At 43.0% G+C, this 24,637-nt stretch overlaps 2 protein-coding genes across 3 annotated transcripts; one reads left to right on the forward strand and one right to left on the reverse strand.

Annotated features, from left to right (window-relative positions):
• Positions 1–250: 250 nt before the first annotated feature.
• SERTAD4 (SERTA domain containing 4) lies at positions 251–11,174 on the reverse strand. 2 transcript variants are annotated; one of them, XM_082614671.1, is made up of 4 exons: positions 11,084–11,174; positions 5,965–6,156; positions 4,618–4,733; positions 251–2,758 (listed from the first exon to the last, which is right to left on the reverse strand). In XM_082614671.1, the coding sequence occupies exons 2-4, from the start codon at positions 6,137–6,139 to the stop codon at positions 2,000–2,002; spliced, it is 1,050 nt and encodes a 349-aa protein (XP_082470797.1). In that variant the 5' UTR covers positions 6,140–6,156; positions 11,084–11,174; the 3' UTR covers positions 251–1,999. The 2 variants fall into 2 exon arrangements, with proteins under 2 accessions (XP_082470797.1, XP_082470798.1); XM_082614672.1 differs by lacking the exon at positions 11,084–11,174 and having other exon boundaries at positions 5,965–6,713.
• LOC309799287 (uncharacterized protein) lies at positions 10,108–12,648 on the forward strand (the record flags this gene model as incomplete). The annotated part of the gene is made up of 3 exons (XM_082612239.1): positions 10,108–10,435; positions 10,706–11,399; positions 12,338–12,648. 2 exons carry the CDS (start codon positions 10,108–10,110, stop codon positions 11,329–11,331), a joined length of 954 nt encoding a protein of 317 aa, XP_082468365.1. The 3' UTR covers positions 11,332–11,399; positions 12,338–12,648.
• Between the last annotated feature and the right edge of the window lie 11,989 nt (positions 12,649–24,637).

The following is a 24,637-nucleotide window of genomic DNA, read 5'->3' on the forward strand; positions in this document are numbered from 1 at the left end:
CGGACTCTCAACCACTGTGCCACGAGGGAAGCCCCTAACACTGTACTCTTAATCAACAGAAATCTAAACCTACAAACTAGGAGCATTCTGAAACACCTGTTAGATGGGCCTCTCAAAGTACACTTTAACTTTGAAAATGCCTGCGTGGCCACTGCCCATGACAGTTTCTAGACATTTTGAGTTTTTTAAGGAGAAAGAGCAATGGAAAAGAGGAACATAGCCAACAGTCATTAAAATAAGAAAATCGGAATGAATTTTGATCATTTTAATAAATATATATCAAGAAAACTTCACTTTATTACAACAACACATTCATATACAAGCATCTATCATCTAAGTTTTCAACATCAAATGTTTATCAAATATTGAAAATAAAGGACAAAACATCACTAGACTATTCAGCCATAACACAAGAACAAGTTTTAAAAATTGGTCCTTGTGGACATTGTCCAAATGATGATCCTACTCATACACTGTATGAATGAGACCTATATTTAATATTAATAGCAATAATAAAAAAAAGATTTATCTTGGAGAAACTGGGAGGACTGACTTATTTCCTCCGTTTGGCATTTGGTTCCTGTGAAGTATTGTGTAAGGAGGTCCAAGTCAGCCAGTAACCTTGGAAATGGAAATACAGTTTAGCAGGCGGAGTTGGCTGGTGTGGAAGGAAGGATGCTCAGAGGGGTACTCTGAACATCCTTGCCAATGCACAAATGAAAGAAATGATTGAGAAAAATCCCGACCAAATACATAGGAGCTTTTGCCGACTGAGTCCCATTTCTCCAAAATAACTTTCCCCAACTAAAATCTTTACATTCTTTAAGATAAAACCTTATTGATCACCACATCATTTATCAACATTGTGCTTCGTAATCAACAGCAAAAGTCATATATAAAAAACCACATGCTTTTATAATCTAAACGAGTGAAATGATGCAAAACAGATTAAAGTATGATGCATGCCACTGGTTCATGAACTTCATTGGACAAGAAAACAAAACAAAACAACCCAAAACCCAGAAAACCCAAACCCCAGCAACAGACCGTTGCCATAGAAAAGCTCAAGCAGCCAGTGCTGGTTTCTAACAGCTCTGTCTATTGTTTCCTCCATCCCTTTCTAAAAATGCCAAATCCGAAAGCAATTGGGCATCAAAAACAAAGGAAGAATAGAGATGCTGAATCAAAAGTTGAACGCAATAGTTTGACATTAACGGTTTCCAAACAATATTGATCCACCCTGTGTTTTTTTTTTCCTGTTTGTTAAATCCCTGCTGTACTCTGATTTATCCTTAATTTTCACATTGGCAAAAATTAAGATAAAGTAAGGCACCAAAAATCGCCCTGTATAATATATCTCTAAAAGCCTCATCACCCATCACAGGCAAGCTGGGAACTTGCAGGGATTAGCCTCTACTCATATTGTTGATTGCTGCCCTTAGACAGGTGTGTTTCTTTCCGTTCTATCCTATTTTCATCTGTCATACAAGACTGTTGAATCCAAACACTTAACAGCACCAGGAAGCCATTTCACCTAGCTCCCTGTCTTCAGTCTTTTAGTCAGAAAAAAATACTGTATCATAGAGAAGAAGCAGACATTCTTTGATGGTTATATTGATTTGCTTACCAAATAACTACCTAATTAAGTGGCAAACAGGTGGAAGGTTCTTCGCTAGTGACAGGCTCCTGGAGGTCACAGAAATATCACAAGGACACATTGTCCCCCATTCTAATCTACTGATCTTTTCTGTAAGAAAACTAAGATATACTTTAAAGCGTCAACTGTGTTCTCGGTAGCGTCACCACATTTATAAGTAGCTCGCCGATGCCTACTATACAGATGTTTTATGCAATCTGCTCTCCAGGCATTAAAATGACATGGCATGTTCATGGCATAATTGTATCAGTTGTACAAAACTATAAAATCCATTCAAAATAAAATTTATGAGAGCTAATTGATCATGCTGTGCATGCTTCAAAGTTTCGGTGAGAAGACGGCTCATATTTTACTTCCTTTGCTGCAGCACAGTTTGTTACTTGGTGAAGGCTCCTTTTTCCTTAAGGACTTTTTCCACGACTCACTTACATTGCTTTTTTCATTATATCCAGTCTCAAAATAATCATAAAATTGGCCTTTGCACTCAAAAGCAAGGTCATTTCCCACAGGTTCATGGCTTAGGGGGCCACCATCCCTGTTGGTGTCATCATTTGCTTTCTCATTTAATTTGGCCTTTTCCTGAACACCAAGTGACCTCACATTAGTAACAAAGATTTCATTGGCAGGTATCTGGCCATCACCCTTGTAAATAGGTGCACTGCCTACATCAAAATCCACCTGGTGGGAACAACTCGGTAAAGGCAGAGGGGGAGAGGAAGAGGAAGATGAGGAGGAGGAAGAGGCAGTGGTGGAGGCATTTCCGACATTAGCATTGACAGAAAGGGGTAAATTTAGGTAGTGACCACCACATTCTTGGTACAAGCAGCAGGCATGAAACTTCTCACACTCGTCTTTGGCCATCCGAGGTCGTTTCCGGTAAGGACAGTCTTGGGCCATAAACCACTCCTGGGCAGAGGTGCCATTGAAAGAACAGGCAGGAAAGCACCAGTTATTCTGCATGATAATTTCTCCATGGATCCTTTTCATCAAATTGTTTATAAGGACAGATCTTCGGAGGTACACTTCAGGATCATCGATAAACTTTAGCTTTTCTAAGGACATATAAAGGATGTGGGCTCGTTCCTCAAAGATTGAGATGGTCTAAAAATCAAAAAAGGAAGAGAAAGCTTAGGAAATGGTCTATATCAAAATATCACCACAGCACATTTCTCTCTTGGCAGTTTCTGAGTCTGAGAGTCTGTGATCTTGTTTCCCCAGTTTCATTTAGAGATGCTGTCCCAGGGGCTGCTAATGTCTCCCCTTCCCAGCAGACTCACTGTTGATGTCGAGCATCGGGGAATCCGGCCACAATGCAGAACTCAGCAGGGACAGGTCAGGATGTCTGATCTTTTACGGCTCAGTGAGGGGGATGCCAAAATGCACAAAACTAATCTATGTTGTTAGAAGTCAGGAGAGGGGGTTTTTTGGAGGGCAGAGAGGTAGTGACTAAAAGGGGACACAGGAAAGGTTCTGGGTTGCTGGTTATGTTGTTTCTTTATCTGGATGTTAGTTATATGGCTATTTCACACTTTGTGAAATTCATCAAGCTGGACTCTTATGACACTTGGGCCTTTATGTGACACATATATATTATATGTCAATAAATGCTTTTTAGAATATGCCAACATGCAGGTCATCATAAGTATACTTCAGACCCTGGCCTAGCTATCAAGGAGCATGAGATCTGGCTGTCAGATCTCATGGCTCTCTCTGGCTGTTTTTCTGGGTTTCATTCTTGCAATTATCTTTGCTTGACAGAGGGACAAAAATAATGAATGAGGCTCAAACCCTAATAGGAACTGTTGGTTGAAGGGCCAAAGTAGGCTTTTTCTGGTGTTGGGCAGGAGGAAAGACGCAGAGAGGGAATCAGACGACTCACTCCTGAGCTGTGTGATACCATCACTGTGTGATCATTGCTACAGACCCAGTGGCAATTTGGAAAACTGCTATAAGCCACAACACAGAAATCAAAAAGGACTTAAAATGCTTGTGTCCTGGGGGCCAGCTCTTCCAGGTCATAAAAAAAAAGCCAACCTGAGGAGCTGTGAATTAAACCAGCCCAAGCTGACCTAATGGAGGAACTACAAATGCAGGGGAAAGCCCAGCACCTGCCAATGCATGCTGATGACTTTTTATGAGCAGAGTCAAAGCAACATCTAAAGGGTGGGAGTGGGGGAGAGGGAGTAACAAGTGAGGAAGATGATTAAAAAATTAAAAATCTTCTCTGCGTTTCAAAAAACTCTGGTCTGGGTTATGCTCTCCTCGATTAAATAAGCAGATTGTTTTTGAAGGAAGGTAGCCATAAGGAAAAGGAACTGGTATTTCAAAAGCTTAGATAGCCAGTTTCGTACTTCTGTGAACTTTCCCAATCCTGTTATTTTCTTCTTATACATGCAAAAAAGTTAGCTTTGGTCTTTTCCTGGGAATGAATTATATATTTTAACAAATGAAACATGTGTAATGAATGCACCATGAAGGACGTTTCTACTTTCATGCACACATTCAAAGGATGGTGAGTCCCCCGCTGAGAGGTCAGGAAAAGCCCTGGGTGACCACCCCCATGTAGGCACATACGTGTGGCATTGGCCATGGTAGCTGGAGCTCAGATACGGGGAACAGGTCAGGAAAGGACAGGTGCATTTCTGCACACATGAAAGCACTAGTCGCCATGACCCTTAATGCAACTTGAGAAAATGAAATCATTAGTAAAAAAGACATTCTTCAGATTATATAATTTTGTTATTTCTGGGCAGAGGAGCTCTTGCTGGCTCTTTCTTCAAATACTTGTGAAAAATAACACAGGACCCAAAAAAAGTGACAACGATTAATATGGCTCTGCTGAGAAGTGGCTCATTTTCATTGCTTGGGTGGAACAATTTAATTTCTGGAAATGGATCAAGCAACTGTTACTAAGTATCTTAAACTCTTAATAAAAATAATGACTATTAAAAAAAACATACTTTATGGCTACAGCTGCTGAGTGGTGGGTGAAAATCCTCTTCTTCCACATACTTCCTCTTAAAGTATGTGATCTTGGATGTTGTTATAGGATTTGAAATTCCCCTGTAATGTGATCCTGTGGTAATAAATCAGATATGACAAATGACATGCGGTTTGCCAGAGGTTCTCCAAACAAAATACTTTCCTTGCCTTGCCTTTTAGAAGATAACTTGGCTACGTATTTGTCTGTACATGTGGTGATTAAAAATAAACATTAGTCTTAATAGTTGCTATCATACAGAATCCTGTGACCCAGGCTAGGCAAGGATTTCTAGACAATTATAGAGGAAAATGACATATTTCAGCACTTACTAAATACTCAGAATATCTATGCACAGGCAAACAGCAACATTCATAAAGGGGAGTAGTGTAATAACTCTGAAATAATGTAAGTATTTATTCCAATTATTTAATTAAACCCATGGTAATATAACACCACTGTTCAAATGTATATATCTTTAACTGTAAGCACTAATAACTAAATAACATTTAAATATTATTGGCTCTCAGTAAGTAAGCAAATTATTATCTGTACACTGGAGTCATAATATTCCTTCTTTTAAAATATAAAATTTAATTTTTTTAAATTTAAAATTAAAATTCAGGGTAACAAAAGTCCTTTTTGCTCTCAAAAATGTAACATATCAACCATGAATAAAAATAGGGTCTAATTTTTAAAGACCAAGCTTTCAATCCTTTTTAGCAAATCTGACTTCAACAGGTACTCATTTTACATTTTAGGGTTTGGTTTTTTTTCCAATCACTAGTACTACACAAAAATCCAAAGGAACTCACCTTAAAGTATAAGAATAAAGGATCAGGGAGAACATATTTTTTTCTGGGTTTAAAAATTTTTTTTTCCTATAATACCAAAGCCAATTGCACGCTTCATAAAAAGAAGAGCCACATAGCTGCTGGCCCAAAGTGCAGATTCCTTTATGTCTCATGGGATAAAGATTTCATTGTCAAGCCCACCAGGGCTTGTGTAGCTCTGAGAGAACCATACAGTTCCAGAAGGTAGAAAACTGAAACTCAAACTGAAGTTTCAAGATCTGGTTTGGTTCTCTTAAAAATACAGATGCCTGACTTTTACCCAAAGCAGCAGCACATGGAAACTCAGGTTTGAATGCAATTAATATCACTCCTGGTCCTTTCCCTGGAGCCTTGGGCTCACTTACGAGCGGTACACAGGCAGCCTGGGACGTTCCTGGAGCACGAGCTCTCTCAGCTCAGAAGGGCGCCCCAGACACCACCGTTGCCCATCAGTCTGGCCGCAGAGGGCAGCAGGGGAAGGTCAAGGGCAGTACCTGCCAGTGGGGGACCAGCTCCCCGGTCTCCCTGCAGAGGAGCCTGTGCTGGCCCTGGGGGGCTTGGGCCTCCGTAGCTGTCAGCCTCCCATAGTGTCTGGTACCCAGCAATTTCAGCAGCTCCTTCCGAGACAATGGGCTCGCAGAATCTATTCATGGACAGAACCAGAGTCATCTCTGACAGCCTCAGATCTGAAAAAAAAAAAAAAAAAAGAAAACAGCCCTAATCAAGAGCAAGCCAGGGGATGGCCTTGGCTCCTTCTTCCTTTGCTTTGGGAAACTTTTACGTCTCAGTCCTCCCCTTTGCCCTGAAACATTTTATTATTTTTTCAAAGAAAACCTCAGCAAACTCTCTTGCTGCTATTAGCTCAGCCTCTGTGTTCAGCAATCTGCATTTCATGGGCGGATCTTTAAAAACCCCATTTCTTATTGTTCTCAGATTCCCCTCAGCCCTCTTCCAGACAGCTGCTTTGCCTCCTAAACACATTTTCCTCCTGACCTTCCCGCAGAAAATGTACCGCTAAGAGGCAAGGCCAAAACCCTTGCTGCTTTCTATTAATAAGGCAAAATCAATTTTCTAGTCAATCCCCTGAGAGTCTCCTTTGATGAAATCCGCTAATCAATCAAAAGAAAAGGAAGGAGGAGACAGAAATCTTCCCCAGAATCCCTACTGATGCTCTCAGGTTCAGTCTGTTCCGCTGCCCGCTGCCCCCTCTTCCTCTGTTTCTGCAGGGCCAGTTCCTCTACAACATTCTGGGGCTCTCTCCACTTTCTTCTCCCAAAGCGAAGCAGACAGAGACACACTTGGTAGTTGTTTCCACCAGCCCTGATTGGCCTGAACTGGATCTGCCTCCAGTCAAAACACTGAGAGATGAAGACAGAAAATTGGCTCCAGTTTCCAGCCATGAGTTGCAGTCCCACAGGAGCCAAGCACAACATCAACGGAGCAGGCGGAATATTAAACAGGAGCCAGGGCTTCAGGGCCAGAGGCAGCGGACAACTCTACACCGCAAAGCCCAGAGGCAAGGCAGAAACTTTCCAAGAGGCAAAACACCACTGCGCTTCTGTCCAGTTCACGCCCTTCCCTAGGGTCTGTGCGGAAACTGGGAGCCTCTCTACTCTTGGGATGCGCCCTGGGCTCCTCGGCACCTTGGGTGGTGGGGGCCTTTCCCTGGGGGCTCAGTGTCTTCACCTGGTCCTAAGTAGGGCTCAAGGTGGGGTCCAGAGTGAGTGCAAAGGAGAAGAGAATCTAAAGCCAGAAGACCTCGGGGCCATAGATCAGTGGTGACTGCAGAGCAGCCTCAGTGCCTTATGATCCACCAATTCCTTTACAAGACCCAAACCTCCACTATCTCACTTTGCCGTTTAAAGAACTGTCACAAAGAGTGATGACAGGCCTGCTTTCTTGAAGACTGATTGTCTTTCAAATAGACGCTAAGGGTCTAGTTCTTGCTTTCTTCTCCAAATTATACAGCTTGTAATGTTTGGGGGAAAGAGTGAATCTACTATTGTCTTGTGGGAGACTATTATTACCTACATGTTATAACAAGGGTCCACTTCCAGGTAAAAGGAGGAAAGGCACAAGGGGAAGGGGAAATAGCTTCATTAAGTGACAATGTCCTTCTGGCTAACAGAGCAGTTCTTGGCAGCAATGAGTCCATCACCCAGACTTCTCTCTGAGACCTGAAATTCTGCCCCAACCTCACTGAAGAAGTAAGTCAGGCCTTCTGATATCCAGGTCAGTGGCTGGAATTAGGACCCAGCTGATTTGGGCTGCTAAACTACCTACCCCCTTTCTTTTAAAATGCCCTCCAAAGAGGCAGCGGCAAGGACTTATTAGAAAACCTTATTTCAAGAGAATAAAAAAGGTTCAATTAATTCTCTAAAAAGAAGTGGTCGGACATCCCATTTATTCTGTTCTGAGTCATCAATCAAGAAATTTAGACCACACTGATTTCACAAACTAAGCCATTCTATCGCCCCTCAAATTCGACATCCAAACAAGGTATTTATTTCCTGGAAGACTCTTATGAAATGGTCCAATTTCTTAACTTATCTAAGAGACAACTGCATCAGGAAGTGCTATGGCCAGGAGCACATGAATTATATAGCTTTTTCTCAGAGTCGGTAGCCCTGTCTCACTGACTGCAACAGTATTTTCTCGCTTGAAATTTACACTCACTTTGTGCTAGATTCTGGGAATAAGATCCAAGCTTTTTGCCTACGTGGAAATTTTATTACATATAAACCAAAACACGTTGACAAATCCGTATCGCATAAGACAGAGAAGCATTTGCAGGCCCCTAGCAGCAATTACCTTTGTTTAAAAGGACATTATATGGGCCCTGTGCTATTTTATGTTAGCAGGAGTTTGTTTATATTTTAATGACTTATCCTTGTAGCTTTTCGATTGTTAAGGATTTCAGCGTTTCTATTTGTTAGTATTGTTTCCAGCACGAAATGCTACTCATGCATTTGAACTTGAAACATGGCATAATAGTTTTTATCTTGGCTGTTTCTTTATGATATCTAGTTTCAGTAAGTTTTTCTTTTCTTGAATGGGAAACTTTTACACAAAAAATCCTAAACTGGAGAGGTGAGTTCCAAGAGTGATTTATGTAAGTCCGAATAAAAAATAAATGAGTTGGGATTATTTGGGAGCGGGGAGGAGATTTTGCAATTGAGTCTTCCTAGTCTATCCAGAACTTACACTGGGATGTTAGGAAATTAAGAAGGCAAGTTTAATGTTCATGAAATATTGGAGTATGGGGCACGAAGCCATGATTCTTTTTATTTGTATTATATGTACAGATCCAAACTGTCATTTTTTCTCAGTACAATGAGATTTACATTATAATTCTGCTACTGAGTTCAGAAGTTGAAATTCACAAATTTATGTGCTGTTAATACTAGAGTCACAAAGATGTACATGTATAGTAAATTTTGTTTTTTTTAACATCAGCTGTGAGTGAATTCAAAAGAAGGGTGTTAAAGTGTGTTTTGTCTACACAAGTGTTTAATAAAATAAAAACTAGAAAGGTCCTAACCTTTTATCCTCAGGCTCCTGCATGTCTGTTTCGTCAGCCAAGGGAATGTAGTAGAATGACACCTCAAGCATTCCCAGAAGGCCAAGGGCTAAAATGTCAAGTTTTTCCAGCAAATGTTCACAGTAAAGTTACCAGGCATTTCTATACAATTTGGTTTTTTCCAGATGAGTTGGGCTTCTTCTTTCCTTGGAGCCATGATGATGCTAATAGAAGGAGCACACATAACAGGGTAGCTGCAGATTCAGTGATGCCTTCCATCCAACAGGCGATCCTGGTCACTCTTTGCCCACCCTTCCCCCTCATCCATCATTAGAAAACATTTTATTAAGAGCATTATAGAAGTCAGAGGTCTGATTCCAATACTGAAAAGCAAGAAAGTAAAGGGCTGGTATTTTCGATACACCTTTGACACTGCCGGTCTTAGCTGTCCTGCCCCGGTGGAATCAAGCCCTTGACCTGACACTGTTCCTAACAAGACTTCAACAGCTTGTCCAGCTCGTGGTAGTGGTGGTGGTGGAAGGGGCTGGGTGGGTGGAATGAAATCCTTCAACTCTTCTAAATAGACAGATACTACTTTTCTACCAGTCCCAGCAGTACACCTGTCTGCCCTGGGAAATACATTTCCTCAGCTGCAGCTCTGAAAGGCCAAAATCTTTAGGTCGGGTCCTGGGGCTGGAATGCGGGTGCTGAGCAGTAGGGAGACGAGGGGGTGCCCGGGTGTCCGAGCCCGGGAGCCAGGTCTCCCCATCCCAGGCCTAAGACTGGGGTCCGAGGTTTAGAGACCCACCCCCTGCAGGCGGGCAGCAGACACCACGTCCGAGTTCTCACACTGACACACCCTCGCGTGTCGGTGCCGCAACCCAAGCCCCTCTCCGGGGAAGCGGGCAGAGCCCTGCAGGCCGCCGACCGAAGGAGAAAGTAAACAACACCCCAAGTGTCTGGGAACAAAGGCAAGTTGTCTTTCCACGGTGCTGGAGCCGTGCGCCTCTCCTGAAGAATAAGAGCTATGATTATTCTTCCTTTTCTTCTTTTTTTTTTTTTTTAAACCAAGTTTCCTTCTAAGGGCAATAAACACCAAAGGTAGGATTCCAAGGAAATGACTCACGGCGGTTGGCAGGGCTCTAGAGAGGCTGGCCCCGGCCCGCGCTCCAGCCCGCAGCAGATGCCTGCCCGGCCCTCCCCCCTTCGCCGGCCAAACCCACTCGGAGCCCGCGCCTGCGGGATCGCCCTGCGCATCCGTTGGAGCCGGGCGGCCAGGACTCTGCCCGTGCCTCCCGCAGGCGCCCGCCGTGTCCGCGCCACCCTCGGCCGCGGGGCCGCCTCTCCCCCCGCCTCTGCGGTCCCGGCCGGGCACTCCGGAAAGTTGCTAGGGCAGTGGAGGCGGGAGGGGAGGCAGGGAGGAGAGAGGCGGAGGCGTGGACCAGGCGGGCAGCAGCCGAGCCCGCCGGGGAGGTGAGCTGAGGACAGAGGAGCCGCCGCCGCCCGCAGCGCGGCTCGGCTGCCTGGGAGGAGAGTGCGGGGGCGGAGGTGGCGGGGGGGACAGAAGGTGTCAGCTCCTGCAGCTATTCCTTCTTCTTGCAAACGCGCGCTCCTGACATCCACCATCCCTCCCTCCCCACCTGCCAAGCGCCGCGGCGTCCAGACCAGGTGGCATCCCTCCTACTGACCACCGTCCCCCAGGACAAGGGAATAAGCGGCCACCGAGGACCCTGGGGTCTCACCAGAGCTGTGGTCCCCACCCGCCCCTAGACTCGCCTCGGTGCGCGCGGGCTGCAGCGCGAGCAGCCCTAGAGGCGGCGGCGGTTCCCGCCCGGGTAAAGGCTCCGCGGCGCTCGCCAGCCCCGGGAAAAAAGCCCGCGCCGCCTCCGCGCCCAGCAGCGCCCCGGCCCCCCAGCCGCCCCGGGTCCCGCTTCGGCCGGTGCGCGTCCACTCGGTGACCCCGGAGCAGCCCCGGGGCCGGAAGGGCGCGCGGGAGCCAGTCAGCCCCAGCAGACGCCCGAGGGGACCGGCTGTCGCGCTCCACCCGGCCCGGCCTCTCCGCCCCCGCCGCCCGCGCCCAGCCCGGCTCTTACCGCGGGGTCAGCCGGAAGGCGGCGGCCGCGGCGCTCGAGCTGCTGCTGGCCCTCTCCGGGCTCGGCGCCAGCCCGGCCGCCGGTGCACACTCGCGCGGGTCCCGGCCCGGCGGCCCGGTCGGCGGTGGCCGCTGGAGCGCGGCGGGCGAGGGTCCCGGCAGGTCCCGCCGCCGCGACTGGGGCGCTGCGCCGCCGTCGCTGCAGACGGTTATGGTAATGAGCGGCTCTGTCTAGCGAGGAGCGTGTGAAACCCGTCAATCCTGTTTGCCATTTCCCCGTGGATTTCCGAGGAGAGGTTCTGCAGGATGCCCCCAGGGTGAGAAAAGGAACATGACAAGCGCGCCCGCTCTCCCTCCCTCCCTCTGCTCCCTCCGCTCCCGCCGCCGCCGCCGCCGCCGCTCCTCAGGCAGCACACGGGGCGCCTTCCCCTCACCCCAGCCCGCCCCCTGCCTTCTTCCCTCCTTCCCGCCCTCCCTCCTTCTCTCCTCCCCTCCACTCCCCTCCCCTCCCGGTGCCCGGGGACACGCGGGCCCAGCTCCAGCCCGCAGCCCAGACCCCACGCGCTCCCGGGCTCCCGCCCCAGCCTTGGGGGCTCGGCTCCAGCCGAATAATGTATTCACTCTGCAACCTTCTGAGATGTCTTCTCTTTCTTTATTTGGTTTACTTTTTTGTTGTGCGTGCGTGTGATTTAAAAGAGAAAGAAAGAAAGAAATCTGTGCCTTTCCCACCCTTTGCAAAAGACTTTCTTCTCCTTTGCCACAGCAAACGGAGATGAGAAACAGATGTCTTTGCAGGACCAAGCAGTTATTCTCCCCTCGCCGCCCGCCCCCGCCCCTCTGGAGCTGTATATGTATAAAAAAGCAACCTTGGTCAGGCTGCAGCTTGAATTGGTAACTCCTTCTGGGTGGGGAGCCTCAAGGGAAAGCCTCCAGGAAATAAAAAAGTAATAAAGGAGGCTGTCCTTGGTCAAAAGAATGTAATTTAAGCACCGGAATCACATTTTGCAAACGGTAATTTTCCCCTATATTGGACTCAACTGGAGTTTGTGTTTTCAAACATTAATTCATAACTTCTGTCTAGGGACCCCGCCATAGTCGAGATGGGTCATTTCAGGTGTAATGAACACAGAGGCTTGGAAGGCATAGACCTAATAAAATGGGGGGAAGGCACCTGCACAAAAGTGTTACAAAGACTGTAATGTTTGTTTACTGCTACTATGCCAGATGTGCTAAATATAACACTTCTTTAAAACAGAGATCCTCCGACTGTGAAAAACCAAACCTCTTGCTGCCTGGCTCCCTAGGAATCAAGAGGAGGCACAGACTGAAAATCAGGGAGAAAAGGAACAAGATCAAGGATGAGGATTAGCATCTGCAAATTGAACCCTATCTAATTTGCATGTTTATTTCTTAGAATTGTAATTAAATTTGTGTAATAAATGTTTTCCATTTCATTTGTACACTTAAAATTTGGGTGACTGACATGCAGTTAAGTGAATTTTTTTTAAAGCAAATGTAGTTTATTCAATAAGGCAGCAAACAAATATTAAACATAATTAGAACTAATCTGCTTTGAAGGTATTTTTGCTGAACTTTGTACATTAAAGACTCTCAGAGGTTTTAAGGGTATTGGGAAGCTGAGAGAAGGCAATTAAGCTGAAAACAGACTAACTCAACAGACTTCCAGGAGCACTATTTCATTTTTTCCAAAAGGCATTTCAGGGTAGCATGCCTAGGATTGGGAATTGGGCATCCATCTTGGCTTTATTCTGAGCCAGATTAAATTGCATTGGCTCATGCACGATATATAGGCCATTATGATGATAATTTAAGAATTGTAAAGATTCTACCCAGGTTGTGGATAGAATGTAATTTTCATTTAGGTGGGGTAAGGAAAGGCACAAGGGCATTTAAAGCAGTGCAAGTACTTGAAAATCTAAGTGTCTAAAACTGGTTAGTGTCTAACTCAAATAAAGAACTAAATGTGAGGGCTTGGAGGCATGGCTTATTATTGTTTTTATCTCCCTGTATTAAAGTTTTATAGCCTTTAAAGGACTATGGGGAAATCCCCACATACCCTTAGCTGTGTCAAAATACATAAAACCAAAAGGAGCAAATTAAGCATAAAATTGAGAATAACATGAGACTTAAGTATCAGCATGGGTTGCATTGGCATCTTCAGAGCCTTGGCTCTGAGAAATAAGCCTTCTGGGAAACTGGCATTGCCCTTGGGTGGGGAGGACTCTTGGCTTTAATGTTACGAGAAAATGACATCATAACAGAAGTATGAAATCATTCTACTTCACAGCACCCTTGTGGTTCTGAGTAAGAACTTGACCCTGTCCTGTTCAGATATGTTAGGTTAGCATGTTTTACCGAAAGCTTTCCCTGGCCTACTTTTAATCTCAAGCTTAATGTTTGCAGAAATTCAGGGCCCAACTGTTGACAACACGAACTAATGTCTACAGGCAGAGGAGGCAGTCAAATGTCTGTGGAATGAGAAACATCATTTAAAAATTTAAAGTGAGTAAGTGATGGCTGTGGCACAAGGAAAGGACTCACTATACATCAATAATGAAATACTTGGAATGAATGAATGTAATTTATGAGTTGCAATATTCAACCTGAGAGCTCTGATGTCATCATTCTTAGATGTGTGTGCGTGTGTGTTTGAAGTTCCAAGACAAAAGTTCGATTATGAAACTTAAAATATCTTGAGCTGCAAATTCACTGAAGACCGTGATTGTTTTTCTTCAGTGAACAAAGAGAGTGCCAGACTTAAAACTGCTGAAACCCATTTCTCAAAAACTTGTTATCATTTGAAAGGGGGATTTCTCAAGTAAAATTTGATGTATTCAGATTACTGTGGACACAGTGCCCATTTGGGTTATAAAAAGAAAGAATTACTGGCATTTTTTTTTAAAAATGCAACCTTTTTTAACAACAAAAAGAGATATCTAATATTAAATCTCTCCAATTCCTCTTCTCTTATTCTCAAACCTTCTCTAATCAGGCTTTCTTATCCCATCACTCCATTGAAACTGTTATTGTCAATGACACCAGTGACCTCTGGGTTGCTAAATCCAAAGGGCTTTTCTTGGTTCTCATCTTTCTTGACCTGTAAGCAGCATTTGACCAGGTTGATCACTCTCTCTTCCTTGAAAACTTATATCCTGTTTCCAGGACAACATACACACCTGGTTTGCCTCCCACCCTACTGGTTCTTCCTTCTCATTCTCCTTTACTGATTCTCTGTGACCTCTGAAAGCTATAGTGCCTCAAGCCCAGTCATTGAACCTTGTCTCTTCCTTTTAACCACTCTCCTGTGGAAACCGCTCAGTCTCATAGCTTCAAGTACTGTGTATATTCTGATGACTCCCAAATTTAGATCTCCAGTCGAGACTTTTCTCTTGATCTCCAGACTCCACTTAGATGCTTCATAGACATTAGAGGATTTACAGATCCAAAACCAAATTCCCGATTGTCTCTGTTCCCCCTTTCTTAATATTCTCCCCTCCAGTTAATAAACCACACTCTAGCTTTGGAGTCATCCCTGACTCTTTTTTTCCTTTACACCCTACATCTAATACATCCCAAAATCCTTAAGGCTCTACCTTTAACATTTTTCTAGACTCTGATCACTTCTCATTATCTCTGCTGCCACCACCCTGGTCCAAGTCACCATCATCACTCTTGCCTGGGATATTGCAGTAGCCTCCTCCTTGCTTCAGTCTCTGGTCCTTTCTACATTCATTCTCAACCCAATAGCCAATGATGTCAATTTTTGCTCAGACTCTTCCTAATGCTCTCCATTTCACTCAGTGTAAAAACCACATCCTTTCAATGGTCTACACAGGCTGCAAGTCTCCCTTTACTTCTCTGACCTCACTCTGTCTCCAGCTACTTTGGCTCCAGTGTGTCAGGCCTGTGCTTACCTCCAATTCTTTCTCTTCCTCCAGTATGTCGGGCCTGTGCTTACTTCAGGACATTTGCACTGGCTATTCCCTCTGTCTGAATGCTCTTTCCCCAGATAGATGCACAGATCAACGCTCCACCTCTTCCAAGTCTTTGCTCACATATCACCTTCCTAACAAAGCCTGACCACTCTGCTCAAAATTCTAACACTTAATCTCCATATCTTATTTTATTTTTATCCAGAGAATTTATCACCTTCTAATAAGTTCTATATTTTATATATTTATTCTATTTATCACTTATCCCTTCTCACTAAAGCGGTCCTTGAGGGCAGGGATTTTTGTCTTTTTTATTCACCCCTATATCTCCAGCACCTAGCACAGTGCTTGGCATACTGAAAGCACTCAATAATTATGTACTGATTAACTGAGCAATTAACTGACAGTTTCACATATGTACAGAAACCCAAACAAAGCTAAAACAGAGCTACTTTAGTGTATGTAGGGTGGTGAAACAGGCAGCTCATTTTATCATCTACTCATTTGCCTATTCTAGAATTCTCTGACCCGGTGCTCTTATCTGCCCTGCAGCATTCCAGGACCTGAAGACACTCCCAAGATCCCCAAGCACCCAAATTGTTTCACGCTGTCCTGCCTTCATTGAAAGTCCCCAGTACCATGTTTTCATCCAGGTGGGTGCTGGTGCTCTGGACCAGCCCTCCTTTCTGCCAATGCAGATTTCCATCCATTGCCAAGATGCTTGTCCTAAGCGGTAGTCTTCAGGTTACCAAGTATGTAAAGTTGCTCTCCAGAACCCTGTAAAGTCACTTCTTGGCAAAGCCACCCTTTCAGAAGCCAGGAACTCCTCTACTGTCTTTTTCAACCTCCATCAAAACTTGCTAAGAAACCTTCAATAATTATGTGCATTTTATATGCGAGCATTGAGCTAGGAACTGCAGGTGAGGTAGAGATGAATAAGACACTGTTCCTAGACTTAGGGAGTTGTCAGTATAGTGAATAGCATAAGACAGGCATAAAAATAATGATACTGTTTAGTAATTCAGGGCATAGTAGCTGCCATGGGAGTTCAATGGTGGGACAGATCACATCCAGCAGTGGGGAAGTCCAGAAGGACTTATTGAAGAAAGCAAAATTTGAAGTTGACCTTGAAGGATAGGCTCTTAATGGGTGGAAATGGAAAATGGATGAGAGTATTTCAAGTGGAGGAAACCATTTGAGGCACATAGGTTAGAAAGCTAAAGGCATCTTCAGACAACAGTGAGTATTCCAGTTTTACTAGAGGGGTAAAAAAATAGCATGTGAAAGTGGAAGGTAGATGAGGCCATAGGTTAATAAACATTGAAAACCAAGATGAGTTTGATTTTAATTTAATGGGCAATGGGGAGCAATAGAGGGTTTTGAATTGGAGAATGACACAATCAAAGCCCAGCTTTAGGAAGAGTAGTGTACAGTGCAGAGTGGTGTTTCAGCAGCCCAGGTGAAGGGAAATGGGGGTCCGTGTTACAGTGGGGGTCCCTGGAGAGGAGGAAGGAGACAGGTAAGAGATGTTGCAGGGTTGGAATCTTTAGGATATTATCATTGATTGGTTGTGGGGAAGGGAGGAGTGAAAGATGACTCTGAGGTTTCTGCTTGAGTTACCGTGTAGTTAAGTGAACCCACAACAAATGAGAAGAGGCAAGTTTGAAGGGAATAGAATGTGTTGCTTCTGCTTACGTTGCGTATGAGATGTTCACGGAACAGACAGATGGAGATGTCCAACAGACAGACATCTGAATATTCTGGTCTAGCTGAGGATAGAATTTGAGAGCAAATTATAAAAATTTAGGATGATTTCAATAACTATGGAGGTGGAAGTCTTAGGACATGATGAGGTAATTGAAGACATTACAGAGAATTTAAGAGTGAAAAGCTTGGGTCAGCACCTTGAAGAATCTGATAAATGCGTTTATTCAGAGGTTAAAATAATGTTTTGGCCTAATGTGTGACCTCTTTCAGGGGTATTTGTATTTAATGGTGTACTAAGACCCTTTTGGCTTAAATTTAAAAGAAGAAATTTGGGATGGGTTGGTGGATGGGGGGTAGCAGGCAATCTTTCCTGACTATCCTGACATCACAACACGGAAGTCGTTATATGCTGTGCTTCCTCGTGTGACTGAGTCTACTGATTTGCCATCACAGGTGGAAAGGATTTGATATTTCATCAAAGAATCTTGAGAAAATCCCTGAAAAGATGTAAACCATTGATAACAAGCTTGGAGTGTTATCGCTCTCAGGCATATTTGTATTTTAATAGGAGTCTCCTAAATACCACACAAATTTTAATCAAAGTAATTAATAATTAATGACATGATTTCAGATATAACACAAGCCAATAAGTATTATTTCTGAATGGAAATCACACAACGTATATGATCCCTTGTTCAGGGTACTCTTTGGGGGCACCTATATTAGTGAATAGGTAAGAATGGTTTACAGTAAACATACCAATTATTTGTAAAGAGATGTTCTTCCAACATACTTGGTAATTTTTGTCATTAAAAATTTCTATTAAAACACTTTTAATGCTGTTAATCTTGTATTAGCTACAAGAGTGTGGTGCTTGGGTGTACATCACCCTTACTATTCAACCCAAGTCTTCAGGGAAAAGATGGATCCACGTGAGGCATGAAAGTTGGGTGGGACCTAGATTACCACAGATGGGGAGGGAGGAACCCCCCATGAGGATTAAGGGCAAGTGCTTATATGGTGTGATCCAGGGATGAGGACTGGATGGATAGAAGCCAACTCTAAGGTTTAATTCTTCATATTTGGAAAGATGGCAGTGCTATTGTTGGAAGGAAGAATTATGTGAGCAAGAAATGGTCAAAGTGTGTGTGTGTGTGTGTGTGTGTGTATTGGGGGTGGGGTGGGTTTAAAGTTTTTACAATATGAACTTTTTACAATATTCATTTAGTAAATAAATAAATGAAAAATGGTGATATGAATACTTTCTGGGTATATCACCTTTTTCTGTTAAACTATTTTCCTTTTCTTCTTCCAAGGAGATTTCCCCACCCATATTCCTTTCCTTCCTTTGGGATCAAGGGCCTGTACAGTTTTTTTCTTGACCAAAAACTTAAACACACGTGTTCACCTGTGCCAGAGCACAAGTTCAGAGGTCTGAGTTACTGAATAAGGAGGTGCGGTGTTTCATCTAAATCCTGAAGACAGATTTTGGCGAGGCCAGGGAGAGGCTAGGCAGGGTTGCAGGAGGGGATGCAGAGCTGGCCAGCAGAGTGGACCCCAGTTAATCTTAAGCCTGAATAGAAATCTCACCACATAAACAAGGGTAGGATTCAAAATTCACAATTTTGTCATCCTTTTGAAAAAAGACATAAGCCAAGGGGAATGAGACCCCAAAAGGGGGCAGTCTGTGGAGAAACTGTATCTACTTGCAATTTGATTTCAAAATCCCTTTCCTACTTTATTTACAGATAAGTACATTGTTGTAAAATAGATAAGCTAAACATTTTATGAGGCTTAACATCAGAACAGCAGGTTATATTTATGATACTATGTCATCATATCAAGAAGCATTTATTAAGTCACTAATAATTGCATTGGCACATAGAGAATTAATACAACATGGTTCTTTCAGGGTCTTGAGGAGTTGGCAGTATTTTCTTGGACTCGCCTTTTGTCTTATATATGTGTAATTTCTAGAGGTCTTTTCATCTTGGTGCATAGCTATTCTATTTTTTTTTTTTTGCTGTTTTTAAAAGATTAAAGCCTCAGAGAAGAGTTTTGATAGCTGATGAAGGCAAGGATGTAATCTGATTAAGTAAAATTTTAGGCTATATAAAATTATAGAGATTTAAGTGTGACCCTAATTACATTTATTAAATATTACCCAATTTGTTTTAAGTGGTATGCTCTCTCTTTACTGAACGAATCAATACTGGGTTTAAGTGAAATATGTGTGCTTTTCACAAGCATGTTTGATTTCCACAGGTCAAACATTCTATAACAGAGACTAGGAGAAGGAAATCGGTATTGTGAAGGAATAAAGCTCTAATTAGGATGAAAATGTAAGGGAAATATGTGGTTATCATTCTGCTCGTCTGTAGGCATTAGCTTGATTTCGATCTACTTCATATAATGTCCACATACACAATGCCAATAGAGTAAACCAACTGTATCAATAACTAGTGTCAGGAAAGGGGAATAAGGAATCATGTTTCACCAGGGGGATAGTTGAAGACAAATTTGTCTTTGAGCATTGCATTTTGTATTCCTAGTTTCTGAGTGATATAAAATGCATAGCCATATCAAAGTTCATAACAAAAACTGCTTACGCCACCAGGAAGATGTATTTATTTTCAATAATGTAAAGGGAAAAGCATACAATTGAGGTGGAGAGAGAGAGAGACAGAGACAGAGAGACGGAGAGACAGAGAGACCTGCAGCAGACATCACCTGAGTGGGAAATTACACATCCTGCACGCACACGCCCGCTCTGCACACACATGCACAGAATTCATCTCTGACAATTTAATTGTTTAATGGTAGGACTAACAAGGAATCCTTTCTAAAGTAATGGCATATAAAGGCTTCCTAGTGAAGTTAATATTCCTGCTGCATTTGATGGGTGTTTCCCATTTGTGCAGTTCCTCCCTAACAGACTCCTGGCGTTTGATGGGGGGAAGCAGGAAGGGTGGCGTGTCTGTGCTCAATTGCAGAATCTGGAGAATGCCTTAGCCTGTGACCTTAGCCTCGAAAGCAATAAATCCGAGGCCATGATTGGCACCAGAGCAATCGCTCCCATCAGTTGTAATGTCTTGGTTTGCAGTCTGAGGATCTGGTCTTCGTGGACTGTAGGCTGGGTGTTTTGAGCACAGGGCCCTTGCTTCTCATATAGTTATCTGTTTTCTCTTAGCTCACTAGAACCAGGATTTGGCAGCCATTTGTGCTGAGTTTCAGGACGCCGGTTTGACCAGTCTTCCAGATAATGAAATGCATGATGTCTCAGATGTTAGGGTTTGAATCCTCATCCTGAGCCGCAGTCTCTTCTCTTCATATTTCCTTATGGTTCAGCCTGGCTCATTTCGGCGCTTTAATTGGATCCCTGGGTGGCCTTCCTGTTACAGCAGTGTACACAACCACAGATGCTCTGCGAGAAGAATAACTGTGTCTCAAGAAGCATAAAGTTCTCAAAGCAGACCCTAAAATGTTCTCATTCTGTAGTTTCCATTCTTAAATCAATACATTTTACATTTATTACTCTGGTTATTTAACTTTGAAAAAAAAAGTTTCGTTGCCTGCATCAGAGGAACCCAGTGGTGGTGCTGGAGATAGAGTTTGACCACAATAGAGAAGCTGGTTTGTTGTGGAGCGGTGGTTGCCCTTTGGTTGTGGACTGGGTCCCAGGCTGCCTGCTTCTCTCCTCGAAGGTCTGTGTCTTTCAGTCTAGGAAAAAGCTTAGTAGGCAGAGTTGAAAATGACAGACTATTTTAAACACACGCTTTATATCCCACAGTTCTGGTTCTTACTTCTATTATCATTATTTATTCATAGACTTTTATTCCCAAATATCATTACCCTTTACAGTAATAAGATCAGCAAAGCGACCACTTAAAACAAAATAAACACACACAGGAATCTGAGGCACAGAAACATTTCCCCCCTTCTCTCCAGCGTTCTGCCTCCCTCTGACTACCTGGGGGAGAAGCAGTTCTTACCAGGCACTAAGAAGCTCTGCTGCTTCAGAAATACCAGTGCAATGGGGGCTTGGCAGTGGGAAATGATATGAGGCCTCCAGCAGTCTAAGGGAGCAGCAGAGAGGTAATGAAATCTGAAAAAAAAAAAAAGGGAGGGCTTCCCTCGTGGCGCAGTGGTTGGGAGTCTGCCTGCCGATGCAGGGGACACGGGTTCGTGCCCCGCTCCGGGAAGATCCCACATGCCGTGGAGCAGCTGGGCCCGTGAGCCATGGCCACTGAGCCTGCGCGTCTGGAGCCTGCGCGTCTGGAGCCTGTGCTCCGCAACAGGAGAGGCCACAACAGTGAGAGGCCCGCGTACCACACACACAAAAAAAATAAATAAAAGGGGGAGAAAGAAAGGAGTGGAGGAAGGTGGAAATCAGGAAGAAAACTGAGAAGAATATACAGTGTGCATCCCTTAAACTCAATTTCAGCAGAGGAAAATCCCCCTAAAACAGATCCCATTTAATTTAGAGCGACTCTAAAGTGGGATCACTTACTTATTCCTTGTATAGTAAGAATGACCACAGTATACTGAGGGCCTACTACATGCCCAGTGCTTTCTGTATGTTATTTGATTTGTACAGCTGTTAATAGTGGGTGTGATTATCTCCATCTTACAGTTAAGGAAACTGAGGTTTAGAAAGGCCAAGTGACTTGTCTAAAGTTGTATGCCTCAATCTGGTGGGCCCAGAGCATAAATTTAGATTTTATGAGTCTAAAACTGCTCACTAGAGTTTTTTCATCCTGACTCCCACTATGTTATATTGCATTCTATTTTATTCAGTCATTTGTCTCTCCACTCATATATTTATTTACATATATACCAACTTGTTCCAGGAAAGATTTAAGATGGTGAAAAGGGCTTGGAGCTACACACATATCTAGGCAGCTTGCACATGGTGAGGACATTCTACTTATTTGTTGATTGAGCTGTAGAACATCAACTGTCAAGAGTTCACAATTCTTTCACTGTGGAGTTCCCTTCCTTTTTTATCTTTAAAAGTAGGCCAGCCAGAAACCCATCTGTGCAGGATGGCTTGGGCCCAGAAACTGAGCTAACTAATCTCCCCAAATCTCCTCTACGTCTATGCTTCTATAAAGGACTAGATTAACATGCTGTATGGCAATTATTTTTTTTTCTTTAGTAATTAATTACAGAGATGTAAAAATTGAGTTGTTAGGAGGAAAAAAGAGTAACTTTACCATGATGTAACCTGACAAAAACTACTTCAACCAGGTGATCAAGGTCAACATTAAAAGTGATAAATCACGCTGATAGTATGTACCCTTGATATGATGCGATAAAAATGGCACTTTATCTCTGTAGTCTTCCGCCCCCAAACTCATCACTACCATCCAATCATGAAAAAATAGCAGACAAATCCCAACTGAGGGATTCTAAAACTGCCTCACCAGTATTCCTTGAAACTGTCAAGGTCATCAAAAACAAGGAAAGTCTAAAAAATTATCACAGTCAAGTGGAGCCTAAGGAACCAGGATGACTAAATGTACTGTGCTGTCCTGGATCAGGAAAGGACATTAAGTGGACACTAAGGAAATCTGATTAAATGATGGACTTTAGTTAATTGTAATGTATCAGTGTGAGTTCATTAATTGTAATAATGTACCACACTAACGTAAGTGTCAATAATAGGGGAAACTAAGTGCAGGAACTCTTTATACTGTCTTCTCATTTTTTGGTAAATCTATAACTTCTAAAAAACAAAATCTATAAAAATACTTTCACACACACTCGCACACGCACGTGAACTGACCAAGATTTTTGGGAGAAGAAATGGTATGAGTAGAAGTAGAATATATGTCTCTGTCCTGAAAGCCTAACCCAATAATCAGGATGCGTGTTTCCTGGATTTTTATGACTGGCTTAATTAATTTATTTTATTTTTGGCTGCGTTGGGTCCTCATTGCTGCATGTGGGCTTTCTCTAGCTGTGGTGAGCGGGGGCTACTCTTCATTGTGGTGCATGGGCTTCTCATTGCAGTGGCTTCTCTTGTTGCAGAGCACAGGCTCCAGGCACGCAGGCTTCAGTAGTTGTGGCTCGTGGGCTCTAGGGTGCAGGATCAGTAGTTGTAGCACATGGGTTTAGTTGCTCCGCAGCATGTGGGATCTTCCCGGACCAGGGATCGAACCTGTGTCCCCTGCATTGACAGGAAGATTCTTAACCCCTGCACCACCAGGGAAGCCCTATGACTGGCTTTTGAATAACTGAAGATAGGATCAAGCTGCTGAGGAAGGTCCACTCAGTTCCTGGTTCCCAGCAGATAATGCTTGTTGAATGAATAAATGCCACTGCCACATACACTGAAGGAGATTTTCTGGCTCTAGGATGCATATAACTTAGCTTGGGTTCCAGACCTTCCAATGATGGTACCCTGCACCCCAGTCTAACATGTAGCTACTCCAAGGTCTCTGTCTCATTCTTCACAACCCAGCAAGAGTGGTTGAACCACTCCAGAAACCGGTCAAATAACTATTTCCATTCAAAACTCTAATTCCACATCCTGTTTGGCTTACTATTTATTGGGGACATCCAAGGTCTCATTTGTAGCAGTGCCAGTTACGTGGTCACCAGTAGGAATCACAACCTTTTGCATATCACAGTACAGTTGTTGCAGATATATCAATTTCAATATCATTGAAATTGTGGTAATTATTAGGTTTGCTACTGTATATTGATATTTAATGCATTAATAAAAAGCCCATGTATCACTGTATCAAACATTTAAAAATATTTTTATTTTTGATAATTGTATTTTAATATATTTGGTTTCCTTTGTAATCATATGGTGCTTCTAAAATGCAATTAAAAACATTTTTCTGCTAAGGGGTCCAAAGGCTTCTGCAAATTCCCTAAGAGGCTCATGGCATAAAAAGATTAACACTTGATGTAATGGAATAAACACTCATGAGTCCTAAACTGCATAGTCTCCATCAAATCCTTTGACCTCTAGGTTCCTCATTTTTCTGACCGGTTCCCACCTTGGGGGAAAAATTGAGCAAATCAAATATTTTTAACAAATAGGGAGATGCTTGTAAATTGCGAACCCATGTATACATAAGGAATCATTGTTATTATTGTTATGTATGTTTGGCCATTAGATAAAAATGACTTTTTATTGAGGTTTTAAATGCAGTTCATTGCTAGGAATAGTTCTCACCCAATGATTTAGGCCATGCTTATATGAGTAAAGTGAAATGGAAAATTGATTCAATTCTCTGGATAATAATTCATGCTAATAGTTTCCTACATTTGCCTGCAACATCCAGATAATCAAAGAAAATGTGATTTTAACTTGAATTATCAGCATAGCTATATCACAATTCTCAACTCTTCTTTGAATGTATAGACTCAAGTGCCAGAATTGAAGTTCTTAATTCTAAGAGGAATAGAATCTTTTCAGGCCTTTATTCTAGAGATACTCCAGTTGTGCACATTGAGATAGACCATGTGTTCTAAAGACATAAGTGGTTGACTGTGCACTGAAACACGTAAGTATCATTAATTAGAAATTTCTTCTGTGTTAGGCAACATTTTCAATTCCATTTGTTTTCACAGATCCCTAAACCACTTGAACTTCTGTGTAATGCATATGTCTCAGGACAGTGTTGTCCAGTTAGACCCAGTATTTTGCCGTCAGAGAATATTTTAAATGGAAAGGCAGGCTTACTTTTGCCTTACAGTGTATAGATATTAAGCATTCTACACACAACTATGTGCCTTCATCTTTTAAGAAAACTTACAAATGAAATGTAAACTGACAGGAATTGGATTAGGTAGAAAATCAAATAAAGAATGCAACTGGAAAGTCTTAATGAATCCGATACCTTCCACCTCTGTTGTAAAAATAAATGCATTTGTTC

Source organism: Mesoplodon mirus, assembly GCF_964341445.2.
Source record: "Mesoplodon mirus genome assembly, chromosome: 3".
Classification (NCBI taxonomy): domain Eukaryota; kingdom Metazoa; phylum Chordata; class Mammalia; order Artiodactyla; family Ziphiidae; genus Mesoplodon; species Mesoplodon mirus.

Excerpts from the sequence above, each read along its gene's own strand:
- SERTAD4 (XM_082614671.1), bottom strand. The coding sequence starts at position 6,139 with ATGACTCTGGTTCTGTCCATGAATAGATTCTGCGAGCCCATTGTCTCG. Across the intron at positions 4,734-5,964 it reads AGCTGGTCCCCCACTGGCAG|GATCACATTACAGGGGAATT; the intron begins GTACTGCCCTTG and ends TTATTACCACAG. Across the intron at positions 2,759-4,617 it reads TCAGCAGCTGTAGCCATAAA|ACCATCTCAATCTTTGAGGA; the intron begins GTATGTTTTTTT and ends TTTGATTTTTAG.